Below are 13,493 nucleotides of genomic sequence, written 5' to 3' on the forward strand. Positions count from 1 at the left end.
AGTCACCTCAGTGGCAGACATCCACGACAGAGTCTCAGGTATGAAAAACTGGACTACTAATGGATGAGACTCACCCTGAATGGCTAACCAAAGAGAGTACGATCCTGATCCAGAGAGATCCCTCAAAGGGTACAGTCCCATCCAACTATCAGCCAATCCCCTGTCTCTCCACAACATGGAAGCTCATGTCAGGCATCACTGTGGCTAAGATAAGTGAGCACATGATCAATACATGAGCACAGCGCAGAAGGGCATTGGCAAAGATACCAGGAGAGCCAAACACCAGCTCCTTGTGGACTAACCAAGCACCAAGACTGCAGAACCTGCCAGACCAATCAGGCTGATCACTGCTAACTGTTCAAATAAGGGCCGGGAGCGATCACAAGATTATGCACGGATGACACATAAAACCATTTCAGGCATGTGTTTGATGAGGGAACAAAATTAGAAAGCTCCAAGAAGTCAGTTTTGCGATACTGCTCCAAATGTCTTAGTTAGTTTAGCTAAGTGTTGCAGATCCATGGGAAGACAGTTCCCATTAGCTAATCACAATATCTGTCAATCAATAAAAAGCACTTCCTTTGTATCATTTGTCCTCTGACCAGTGCACTTCCTGGGTTCCTCTGGTGTTGCTCCGCACTCTCCACTCTCCAGGTCGTATCTTTGTGTCTAGTTAACTTCACTGTCTTCATTTGGTCCCGTAGACTGTGTATATGAATGAACATAGCTAACATGCTAACCACTGTGCTCCAAATAGGAAGTGAGCGTGGGTGCGTCTTGGGCTCCATCGACTCTGGGTTCAATTCACTTTCTAATGAAAAACTGTCTCTCCTCTGTCTATAACGGCTGCTGTCAGGGTCGTCATTTTGTTCGTATTAACCCTCTTTACATAATCTATTCTTAATTTTGTTTTTAACTCAAGATATGCATATTAATAACAGACCGATGACTAGCGTTATAGCAACAGGTTTGATTGACAGTGTTGCTAAGCGCCGGTTGCTGGTTTAGCTAAATCTGTCTAAATTCTTAAGCCACATCTGCAGGTGCATTCACTGACTTTGATATTACAAATATTTTACATATACATAAAAAGAGAAGAATACAAATGAATCCTTATTGTACATGCTCCCACACAACATTTCTCCATAAATACACAAAGCAGGATACAAAACTGTATACAACTTGACAAACCTGATTCTGTAGTTTAATTAGCAGCATGGAGGCTGATTGTGTTGTAATAGCGCTCTGCAGGCAGGTGACTTAGCACAGGGAGCAAAGGGAGGGGGACTCAGAGCATCAAAAACAAAAGTGAAACTTATAAAACATGTTAATATGTTGTTTTTGGTGAATATAGATTTTCTAAACAATAAAAGCTAACATGCTGATCTAAACATGTGTTAGCGATGAATCCCATAGAAATAAAATGCCCCTTCTTTAATAATTAGGCCTATTACAGGAAGGGAGACAGTCCAGTGAAGAGCAGCTAGGAGCATGAGGTGGGAAAAGCAGAGAAAGTGAACTCTGCACAGCCAGGCGTTTGAGCTGGCAGACTCCGCCCCCTTGTGGACAAAATACATTATAGCCATTGCTGTGCTTCTAAAACCTTTTTCACCACGACAGAAATATATAATGAAATATTTAGTCCAGAACTAAACCAGGACAGGTCTGAATTAGGCTGGGCAGGTGGTGTGAGCAGGAGACATCTGCCACAGTGAGGGACCCGAGGACACTGGACAAACTGCTCTCTCATGGACCTGGAGCCTGTTTGTTAACTCCACTGTGCTCACTCAGATTTGTACATTAGATGATGGATAATGGTATATTGTGTAATGGTTCATTTGTGTACCAGCCTCTACCACCCTGACCTTTCACCCATAACTATCTTTCCACTTATACAATACAATTTTCTTTGATTTAATATAATACTTTGGCTATATAACCTCTTTCTATAGTTCTAAACAAATAGTAATCTGGTTGTTTTTGCACGGCACACTTATTTTCACAAAAGGGAAGCATTCAAGGCATTAGCACATTTCAAAAAGGCCTACGTTATGAGTTTGGTCCCAATTTACAAATTACAAGACAGTAAACACAGATACTTGAGTCAATAACTTGTTATTTGTGTACTATTACACAAATAACAAATAACTTGTTATTTGTGTAATAGTACACCACATTTATATTGACAGGTTTTGATGAGTCTCTAATTTTGACTTGGTGGAACAATACCTGCTGTAAATATGAAATCTAGTTTTACACCAATCTTAAAGCATTTTGCAAAGGAAAGTTTGAAAACATGTTGAATATTACAGGAAGTAGAGAGTTCAAAATCATATTGATGGCATCGTGCTATGGAGAGTTTTATCCAAAAGTTTGGCACAGCTTATATGTGAAAAACACAATTTACTGATGCTAAAAACATTATTTCAACGGAAAAAGAGTTTTCTTATATTTTTATTTATCAGATAATATTTTCTGTACACATTAGAGTGTACAACACGACTGTCAGGTAACAGTTAAGGTTTTCCGTATTGTGATGTCGTTATTTCCAAACAGGAAGTACATTTTAAACCTAAAAAAAATACTAAACTGGGCAAAAGAAGTGTGCGATTTTTAACAAAATCTTGAATATAATGATCTCAACTGTGTTTTAGTAAAATGAGTGATCCAACCTGCCTCAGACACTTAAGCTCCACCCAGTTGCTCTGTTGTTATCGAGCACTAAACAGGCCAACACAATGTGCTTTTTAGTAAATGCAGCAGCTGGCCTTCCCTCTCTTGACCTTTGACCTCACATCCTCATTTCCTATAGACCCATATCTAATACTGAAACCAGCATCCCAAATTACTAACTCTAAAATCAATAAAAGCCATAAATGTTTTTGTGTTAATAGGTCATATGTTTTCAACAGGCATTTTGCACATGAAGCCTGAGGAGAATTATCCCTTGTCTCCTTCTCAAAGTGCTTTATTGTAGCAGCTTAGTACTTATAGTGGAGGAGCCTCAGTCTGATCCTCAGCCCCATTGTTGTTGTATTTCAGCAAAATGGATTCTTGTCGTTTAGGGATTTTGTGCTTTGTCACAGCGCCACAGGATTTCCCTTCTCTCTCACAGGCTGGATGCTAACTCGCTTCCTTCATTCAAATGGCTAAAGTTTGCATCCTGGACAGCTGGCAGGGGTGAGCGTCCATGTGTTTGTGCAGGGAAGACACTTTAGTTGTCTTAAGATGTTTAATTATAGCTTAATTTACAATGATGACAATAAGAGCTGGTTTCTGAACAGAGGAAACATGAAAGTTACAGACATATGTTGACAACTGATAAAAACAAATCAGAATATTTAGCATTGAAACAACACTGCCAAATATCATTCATATTTTGTGCACACTAGCAGGGTTGTCAAAAGTACTGAAAATCAGATACTACTAAAAATTGACACTAAAACTAGAATCAAAACTGGATACTCATTTGAACAAGTATCAGTGCTAAAAAAGTCACATTCACAGGACAGAAATGAATATTTCCTGAATAGCTGTAGGACAGTGGTCTCCGGCCTGTAGCTGGGGAGCTACCAATAGCTGTCCACCCCCTTCCAAGTAGCTCCCCAAGAGATTTCTGAATTATGCTTATTGTGCTGAATAACTCAGAAGTTATCACCATTGTAAATGTATCATTTTGATGCTTGTCTTTGTGCACTAATAAATGGATAATAGTTTATGTTTTAAAAGCGTCTTGTACCCCATTTAAGGCTTGCCGTGGCTCTTACATAAACTTGACTACTAAAATTAGTAGCTCTCTGGCATTTTTGTTTTGCAAAGGCACGTTACCAGAGGAAAAAGGTTGGAGACCTGCTTTAGAATGATCTTCAGAACAAGTTTAAAACCACATAGACTAGTACATGCCCATAATTTACCAGACGAGGGCGCTAAAGGTCAGTGCAAACTTATTTTACATTGTCCCCGTGCACAACAGTCACAGTGGTCTGACCATTTCCAGTGTAATGTAATGTCTATGAGGTTTTTGAGTCATGCTAAAATCAATAAATCCCGACAGGTCAGGCAGGTATATTAATTACAAACAAAGAGACATGACTAAAAAAGGCTAGTTATATTTATTAATAATAGGCATAAGCGTTGAGTGGGCATTCAAAAACAATCCATTCATAAAACATTTGCAAGAAAAACTTTTTAACCCCAGTCCATCAGTACAGTTCTATCTCAAGGCTTCTCCAAGTTTGTCTGAGCCAAACCACACATTTCACTGAGGGACAGACGAAAGGCTCACAGCCGCTGGAGCCAACATTTAGTTGCGTCCTGTTCTAGACGTAGCAAACCTGTCTCTCATAAGATTGAAACATGTAGCCTTCTGAACAGAGCTCTACACATCAGTCTGGGGAAACCATGAGAACCAGTGATCGGAGCTTTCAAATAACTAATCTCTTCTTCAATCAACTAATTTTCACATTGATTGATCAAAGTGTCATTACAGAGGAACAAGACAAAAAATCAAATCAAGGTCTCAGTCAGGGCTCAATCAGGCCTCAGTCAGGTCTCACTCAGGTCTCAGTCAGGTCTCAGTCAGGTCTCACTTAGGTCTCAGTCAGGTCTCAGTCAGGTCTCACTCAGGTCTCAGTCAGGTCTCAGTCAGGTGTCAGTCAGGTCTCAATCGGGTCTCAGTGCAGGTCTCAGTGCAGGTCTCAGTCAGGTCTCAGTGCAGGTCTCAGTCAGGTCTAAATCAGGTCTCAGTGCAGGTCTCAATCGGGTCTCAGTGCAGGTCTCAGTGCAGGTCTCAGTGCAGGTCTCAGTCAGGTCTCAGTGCAGGTCTCATTCCAGGCAAAGTAGTAATATCTCCAAGGACACAAACAGGTTACAGACCCTGCTCCAGTAGAAAAGTTACTCAGTGGACCTTTAAGATTAGGGCTGGACTATATGACAAAGGATGTGTCCTGCTCAATGCCCAAGGACACAGGGATTCATTACAGGCTCCTTTACATAAGCCTAAACATTTTGTGTAGCAACAATAAGTTCAAATAAATTAATATTAATCTGGTCTATTTGCATTTAAACTAACCACTGTATTTGGACACTATATGGCCCACCCACAGTTTGCACCCTAAAAAACATACTTTTCATGTTTTATGTTATTGTTTTTATAGTTGTAGCGTGCTCAAGAACGTATTGTCCGGGATAATGTCAGACAAGAGGCTAGACACGAGAGGCACGCTTTGGGGTCAGACTTCTGAGTTCCATTGTTTTGGTGTTGTACAAATGCGCGCGTTAGGACCCTGCAGACTCCGATGGCCCTCCTCTTTCTCTCCAATGGCCCACCTCTTTCTCTCCCATGGCCCACCTCTTTCTCTCCAATGGCCCACCTCTTTCTCTCCCATGGCCCACCTCTTTCTCTCCCACAGTCTCCTTTTGACAGACCAGGCAGTCACAGGAAGGATGTGGACGCGGGGATAGGAGGCTGCGCCGCGCTCAAGTTTGGATAGATGTCTCTGATGTCAAGGAGTTTTACAGAATATTAGCTTTTCACGACTTCATTTGAGAATTTCGACATTTGAACTAACGTGGAAGAATTATTTGGTTTGATTTTCACGAGGTGTATCCAAGTTTGGCACGTGTCTTCTCCTCCTCCATCGCTTTTGCATGAATCCGGGGTCACTCCGTTGAGAACATGTCGCAAAGAAGCATCGAATTTGAGCATTTTGAAGAGCGGGATAAGCCTGGACACCGCACCCCCAAAGCGAGCTCGGGATCCGGCTCCTACAGTGGCTCCAGAGGGAACGGTTTGGTCCCCAGCCCGGCTCACAGCGCGCACTGCAGCTTCTACCGCACGCGTACGCTCCAGTCCCTCACGTCAGAGAAAAGGGCTAAAAAAGTGCGTTTCTATAGAAATGGAGACAAGTATTTCAAAGGCCTGGTTTATGCCGTGTCCAATGATCGGTTCAGGTCTTTTGACGCACTGCTCATGGAACTCACGCGCTCCCTGTCCGACAACGTCAACCTGCCCCAAGGAGTGCGCGCGCTTTACGCACTGGACGGAGGCAGAAAGATTACCAGTCTGGACGAGCTGGTTGAAGGTACCTCTGAAATATTTTAAAAGTGCAGTTCATTTAAACCTCTTCACACAGATCATGGAAAAACAGGGCCCAGAATATAGTGAAGTCTGGATGTTTTTGGAGTATGGCATAAGCAAATACAAACAGGCAATTATGGGCTTCTAAATAACCACCTGACAAGTGCACTATGTAACTTTCTGGAGGTGACACGTCACTTAAAAGTTAAAACCATACTTTGGAACATTCTTCATGCAGATAGATACGTTTTGTGCCATATTGTGGAATAATAATAACCAAAGGAACAGCATTTCCATGGAAACAAGCAACAAGTTTGTGGAGATGAAAGCCATTAAGGATGCATGAGTATTTAAGGGCCAGTGCACTTAAAATAAACAAATGCTTTGTTCAAGTCTATTTGTTTGCTAGAAAGTACATACTGTGGCTTTAACTAATAATAGTAGAAATCGTGGGCAAGAGTCAACACAAAAAATGTTCTCACAATCTCACTTGTCTTTGTTTGGTCCTGGTTTAAAATCCAGATGTAGACTTGGTTTGGTTCTCTTCTAGTCCAAGTTTAGTTCTAGGTTTATAACTAAAGCCACATTGTATAAAAGTTTAGCAAAAAACAGACACAAAATGTGTATATTGCACCTATTATATTATATCCTTACTCTTCGTGCACTTGCATCTCCACAAACCTGGCTCTTTGGCGTGGAGGAGCACATAAAACATGTCTACCTTCATGGAGAATGTTCTGAAATATGGCTTTACATTTCCATTTTCATGGAATCAAAAAAAGTGATATACTGTACCTTTAAGTCCCAATTCCAATGTGTTTGGAAATGTGAATGCACACTAGTACTCATAGGGTCTGTAGAGTACAACATTATTGAACATTGCAGTGAACTATACAGAAGCTCTTTAACATAATGTTCCTTTTGCCACTGACGTTATGAGTCTAAAAGGACTTTCAGATTTATTGACTAAATAAAATCTTTATTAAATGTCCCATGTTCTAGTTCATCCTACAGCCTCAGGACAATGCATCAACAGACATTTACATTGTATCGACAGTTGGACTCATTCAATCATTCTAAAGGAAAGAACTACCACAGATATTCAGAATTATTTTATGGAAAGTGAAAGTACTCTAAAAAAAAAGCCCAAATATGACATGTTTTAAACAAATATATAAAGAATTTGTTGTTGGAAAAATTGCAAAGTAGGATTTGTTTTCATTTCTGCTGAATATTTTATCAGCCACAGTGTAGTGGAAAATGACAGTACTATTGATACTTTGCAGTGACATAATACTGGGGGTGTCCTGCCTGTATGGCCGTGGCTGGATGTTCAGCAATTACCATGGTGACACATTGCAGACATTAGCAATAACTACAAAAAAGTATGAAAACTCAAAGTCAGATGGTCAGATTGTGTTAAAACAAAGCTCACATTAAAGTCTAAGTTGAGTCACAGAGCTTCAGGCAGAGCAGTGGCTACTTCAGTATCACATATCCCGAGAATCTTGATGACATCAGCTGCAGACTATCAATTTTGGAAAATCATGACTTACAAAAAGTGACTCAGCTTTACAAATCTACTAATGTCATTCGGCGTATCCCAGTCCTTATATAACCCTCCTCATAAGCTCACCATATTTTTCCACACTGTTATGCTACAGGACCATTGACCTCATGATAATTTTAATAATCCGTCTTTGCACCCTGCACTGTACCATGCCCACAATCCTCTTTGAGCTCTCGGTTACTGCTTGTTCACTGTACGTTCTGGCTAACGCTCATCCACTGGTCTATTTCCATCTCCTAACCTCCTAAAACACGTGTTCTATATTCATTTTTATCTTCTTCATCCTCTGGGATCTTGGGTAGATTGAGGACAGTGGCTGATCTGGATTCTGCTCGTACAGTTGGTGCTTTCCAAATAGGGCTAAAGTAGTTTTGTTGCATGGGTCAGACTAGTCATATTGTTCCTCCTGTGTGTTTGAGATGACAGCATAATGTAAGAAATGGGTGTAATTGGTTGATTTGCGGACAAGTTCAATGTGTGATTATAGCCAGGTCAAAGCATAGACTGCATATATACATGGACATAGCTAACCCAATACTTGTGGTCAGAATTTCAGAAATAAGACAAATTCACCCCTATAACTGCTGTAGCCTCGATGAGCTTCATTTGACTGGAGCCGAACACTATGGGTGACGTCACACTCACTCAGTCCGCTCCTTCATACAGTCCATGGGTCAGAGCACAATGCAGAATGATTAATCAGCAGTAAATATGTAATTCAACTACTTTTAAATCCCCTTTTTAACTTTTAGCTAATTATAACTGTCCACAAACCTGGTGGAGGGTGGAATAATTTAAAGAGGGGGTAGTTTATTTCTATGGGGTATTAACTGCTCACACATAATATTTAGGTCATCATGTTACCTTTTATCGAAAACGTTTGAAACATGTTTTATAAGCTTTCACTTTCGTTTCGTTAAGTCACTCCCCCTTTACAGCACTATCACAACACAATCAGCATGTTTCCCACTAATGAAACTACTGCACATTGCATCAGGTTTGTGAAGTTGTTGTCTACAGTTTTGTATCTGGCTTTTGTATATTTACAGAGAATGGTAGTGTGTGTGAGCATGGTTGACATAGGCTTGTGGGCGGAGCATTGCACAGAATCTTACAGCAAACCATAAGGAGGGTTCAGATAGGGCCCGAGAGCTCGCTATGAACGATATCTAAAACCTCTTCAGGCATGTTTTTGATGGTGAACATTATAACATGGTAGAAAGCATAAAATGTATAGATTTTGCATAATGCCTTCTCTTTAATGGGAGACACCAGACAACTCCTGCTTTTCAAAAATAATAAATAAAACAAGCTTGCAGTGGCTGTGTTTACGCACACTAAAATCTGAGTATTATCATGTTTGAGGAGTCAGATTATTACAATGAAATTCAAACCGCAAAATGTGATTATGAATAAAGTGAGGGACCATGATCAGAAAGAAATCAGATTACAGATTTTGCTGTTTACATGACATGTTAATAATCTGAGGGCTGCAGAAATCTGGTAATAATCAGATTCTGAGTGTCCTTGTAACTGAAGCCACTGTAATCTCACAGAGAATAGGGTCATATTTCTCACGCAATTTGGTTAATTTTAATATTCACATTTTGTGCAATATTTGAACCTCAGCCAAGACATTTACAGGCACGTTTTAGAACTGATGGATTTCCATAATATTGTCATGAAAAATGAGTTTCTTTGGTCTGCACGCCCTCTGCTGTGTCTCAAGGCTGGTAAAGTGTGATCTTTCATTCAGAGCAGATCAGTTTTTTTTCAGTGACACATGTGAAATGAAGGAGCTCATTGGCCACCTATGACAAAACAAAAAATTCTCCAAATGTTATTTGAGAATGGGACAAATGGCACTTTAAAAAGACACCCAGATTCCTCACAGTTGTTTAGATTTAGCATTAGCATCAGCCGTAGCTGTTTCTACATTTTTACATGTATTTTTGAAGTCAGACCAGGAGACTGTGCTGGGCCCATGCTGATCTCATCCCTGTAATAGCTGTGGTGTTGTTAGTGCAGCTCTCAGCAGAGCTGGTTAAGGCCATTGATTGAATCCACCCACAGCTGACAAATTAAGGTGCTCATGTAAATGACAAAGAGGGGAGCATAAACATGGAGTTTGTATATCGTGAGGCTAGAATACGGCCGACAGGAACGGAAGTTTTAACATCAGTAATTGATCAGTATGTATTTATTTAGAGTCTAGTCCAACAGCAGGATTTTGATGTCGATGTCCTCGTGGTGTGAAGTTTTCTGTGTTCTGTGTTCACACATGGCCTTGGGGTTATAGGATGAGGTCATTGTACTTAATAAAACAATAGCAATGTGATTATCACAGGACATGTCATGAGACGATGACTTCACTTAGACCAGAATATATAATTACTCCAAGAGCATTTTGGCAGTTCAATGAAAACATATTAAAGATGGCTTTAAGACTCGATACCTTTAACATTAGAGAGCGTTAAGATTAGGGCTGGATGATATGACAAAATAAACTCATATTGATCCATTACAATTTCCTTATTAAAAACAAATAAAATGGCTTCAAATATAATTTCATAAACTTGACAGACTTTTAATCAGTGACACTTAACATAAACATTGTTTCTTTTACTCCAGACCACTGGCTGCAGACCACCTGATTAAATGGAAATTATCATTCATCTAATTAAAACAACTGGATTTTAATTTGAAACTTGGCACAGTCAATAGCTTTTTCTTTATTTCCATGATTATTTACATCAGACATGTCAGACTCAGGCCCTTGGGCCAAATTTGGCCCTCGATATAATTATATTTGGCCCGCAAGATCATATCAAATATGTATTAGAGCTGGCCCGCCGGCCACCACGCCAGTATAGCTCATTCACCTCTAATACTACGAATCCCAGAATGCTTTGCAAATACATTGGCGCCGGCCCCCATCACTCCTGTTGACACTCATTAACATTAGCTACCTGTCACCTCACTCAAATTTAGTCCACCCCTTCTGAAAAACATCCAGATATGTTAAAATTTTTCAACAAATATTTAGTCCCATTTTTTTATTTTGGCCTCTGTGAATTTGAGTTTGACACCCCTGATCTACAGGGTAGATTCTCACTGAAGCATCAGGACTATGACTGACACATGGAATGTAGCAAACGTGTAGTAAACTCAAAACCTGTTTTTGATTATATTTTTTTATTTTTTTAAATAGCCACCCTTTGCATTGATAACACACAGCTGTGAAGTGAAACCATTTCAGACTTTATTATATCATTAAGAGAAGGCCAAAGGTTTGCATCACTGTCCACAAGGCAAAGGACAGAGGATTTGAATATAAAATATTTAAAAAAATATATATATTAAGTTGAGTTCTTAAACCTTTTTCTTTACTACATAATTCCATATATCTCACTTCATATATCTGATGCCCTCTGTATGTATCTGAAATGTAGAAAGTCAAAAACATAAAGAAAAAAACACTGAATGAGAGGGTGTGTCCAGACTTTTGACTGATGGTGTAAATCATAAACTACTAAAAGACTTGATGACATCTTCACTACAGAAGCAGTAGAAACGACACGCTCCCAACATCCTCATGTGCTGACCACATGACCCCCACAGCTCATCGGGCCTCCACACCTGAGACCCCCCCTCCCCCGGGACTGTGACCATCTGCGGTCTTCCCCGTCCCACACTGAGCACACATGATGGACAGCTCCACTGACACCCCTGCCTCTGCCCCATCTGTGCCTTAGCCTTTTAATTAGCTGCTAGTTCATTTTAAGCTTAATAAAACCTGGTGTCATGAGAGGGACCTGTCATGAAATGTGTCTAATTTGAGCTGAATTTCAGACATTGGTGCCATGTTTGTATTAGAGTTGTTATGGTGGTAAATTTGATACTTGTTTTCGATACTAAGGAATAGACTCGATACTCAATACTGATTCTGATCCCATAAAAACACTGTTTATTTAGACAATAGAATGCTCAAATGAGTATCTAGTTTCGATACTAGTTTTACTTTAGTTGTTTATATGCTGAAGTTGTATGGGTCAAGATGTGAGTTATTGGGACCATAAATATTTATTTTATTAAGCTAATTTACACTTCTTGCATAGCGTTGTTGCAATAGGCTTACAGTTAATTATCCATGTAGTTATCCTAAAATCATGTTAATTAACATCTTTATTTAATATACCACATTTTAGATATGCTAATAATTGCTGTACAAATCAAAAGTGCTAGCATGTTAATTGTTAAACATTTCATTCAACTTTAAAGGTACAGTACGTAACTTTCTGGAAATGGCACATCACCTACATGATTCCATGAAAACAGAAAGTTAAAACTGTACTCCAGAACATTAGAGAGAGAAGTGTTATGCCAAACTACAGAAGACTGAAGACAACAGTAACAACATTTCCATGGAAACGAGCAGGATGAGGCTCTACTCCAGGCTAAATAAGAGGCGGGTTTGTGGAGAAGCAAGCCCTCTCACAGTAAGAACATCGTTTTTTCTAGTTTTTAAGTGCAGTAAACACAACAGACATTTGACAAGACATTTTTGTCTAAAACATTACGCACTGTGGTGTTAATCTTATAAACCTGTCAAAAAGCATAGAGCTATTTAACTTGCTTTTGTAACTATATTTAGCCTTTCTAGATTGTTAAAATATGTTAGCGACAAACGAAGCACGCTAGGAATGTCAGGACACTTTCTCATTCATAACCACAGCCCTGACATACCACACATTCACTCACTCCACCTTTGAAACAAACTCCACACATTCTCCTGTGGTTTACATTCACTTGCCGAGCGCCACGCATTTGTCACATGACTTTGTCCTGAAGGGGAAACATTTGTTGGTGTTAGCTGCACTATTGGAATGTCGCAGATCAAATTAAAAGTGCTGGAGGAAGGCCAGTGCCGGAGAAGAATGGGGGAAATGCAGGAGGACACTGCCCAGCCTCTTAATGTGCAAGCTTTTTGTTTCACTGCAGAATGTTAACTCCTTGTTGGACACTGTTGATGATGGTGCACAGTGGCTATAAAGGCGTGTTTAAAGTCCTGTATTACACAAAATTGACTCTTGTGAGCTTTAATCCATGTTAAAGTGCTGTTACCTCATCAAAAACACACCTGGAGTTGTGTTTTGTTTCATTCACACATGTTTGAGTAACATTTTATTATTAGTCTGTCTACATTTCCAAAGCTCAAAATGCTCTGTTCCACCTTGTGATGTGATGAAGTTGTAGTTTTCAAGTTAACAGCTCCTTTTACCTTTTGTTCAGTAGAGGTTGGGCATTTCCAGGGCTAAAAATCATCTAAATGATTCTAGTGAAGACGTAGAGTTTAAAAACACAGTGGAGCACTTCCTGTATTCCCACATGACATCACAAGGTGGAACAGGCCGTTTTCAGTTTGAGAGAAGATCTCAGCCTAAATATGCAGGGTTTGTGTGTTAAACGTGTGAATGAAACAAACCTCCAGGTCTGTTTTTGATGAGGAAACAACATTATAACAAAGATCTGAAAACAGTGTAGTATATTCACTTTAAAATGCCGTAAGAATTGGTCATGTTGTGCTATGTTTCTGCTGCCAGACCAGAAATGCAAATTAGTTTACGTCTGCCAAATGGTTAATGGCCTTAGGTTAGATAATATAATAATAATAATTTATGCATGCACTGTTCATTCATACTAGGCAAAGTGGGTGTAGTGTCTAGACAACTATAGTCACTTCTGGCCCACAACAATATCTGTTTTTCCCAGCGGTCTTCCATCTAACCAGACCCAACCCTGCTTTAATTCAAGGTCATTCTCAAGGTGGTATGGGCCCTCTAG

At 39.7% G+C, this 13,493-nt stretch overlaps 1 protein-coding gene across 2 annotated transcripts in view; it reads left to right on the forward strand.

Moving 5' to 3' along the window:
* Window positions 1-5,555: 5,555 nt before the first annotated feature.
* Window positions 5,556-13,493, forward strand: part of dclk2a (doublecortin-like kinase 2a) — a 48,807-nt gene continuing 40,869 nt past the window's right edge. For both annotated transcript variants that reach the window (XR_008648680.1, XM_055221302.1), the window contains exon 1: window positions 5,556-6,083. Coding sequence is in view for 1 of the 2 variants with exons in the window: in XM_055221302.1 (XP_055077277.1) it covers window positions 5,678-6,083 (406 nt within the window). In the remaining variant the exon portion in view is untranslated. The remainder of the gene's footprint in view (window positions 6,084-13,493) is intronic.

The sequence above is a fragment of the Periophthalmus magnuspinnatus genome, chromosome 1, assembly GCF_009829125.3.
Source record: "Periophthalmus magnuspinnatus isolate fPerMag1 chromosome 1, fPerMag1.2.pri, whole genome shotgun sequence".
Lineage (NCBI taxonomy): Eukaryota > Metazoa > Chordata > Actinopteri > Gobiiformes > Gobiidae > Periophthalmus > Periophthalmus magnuspinnatus.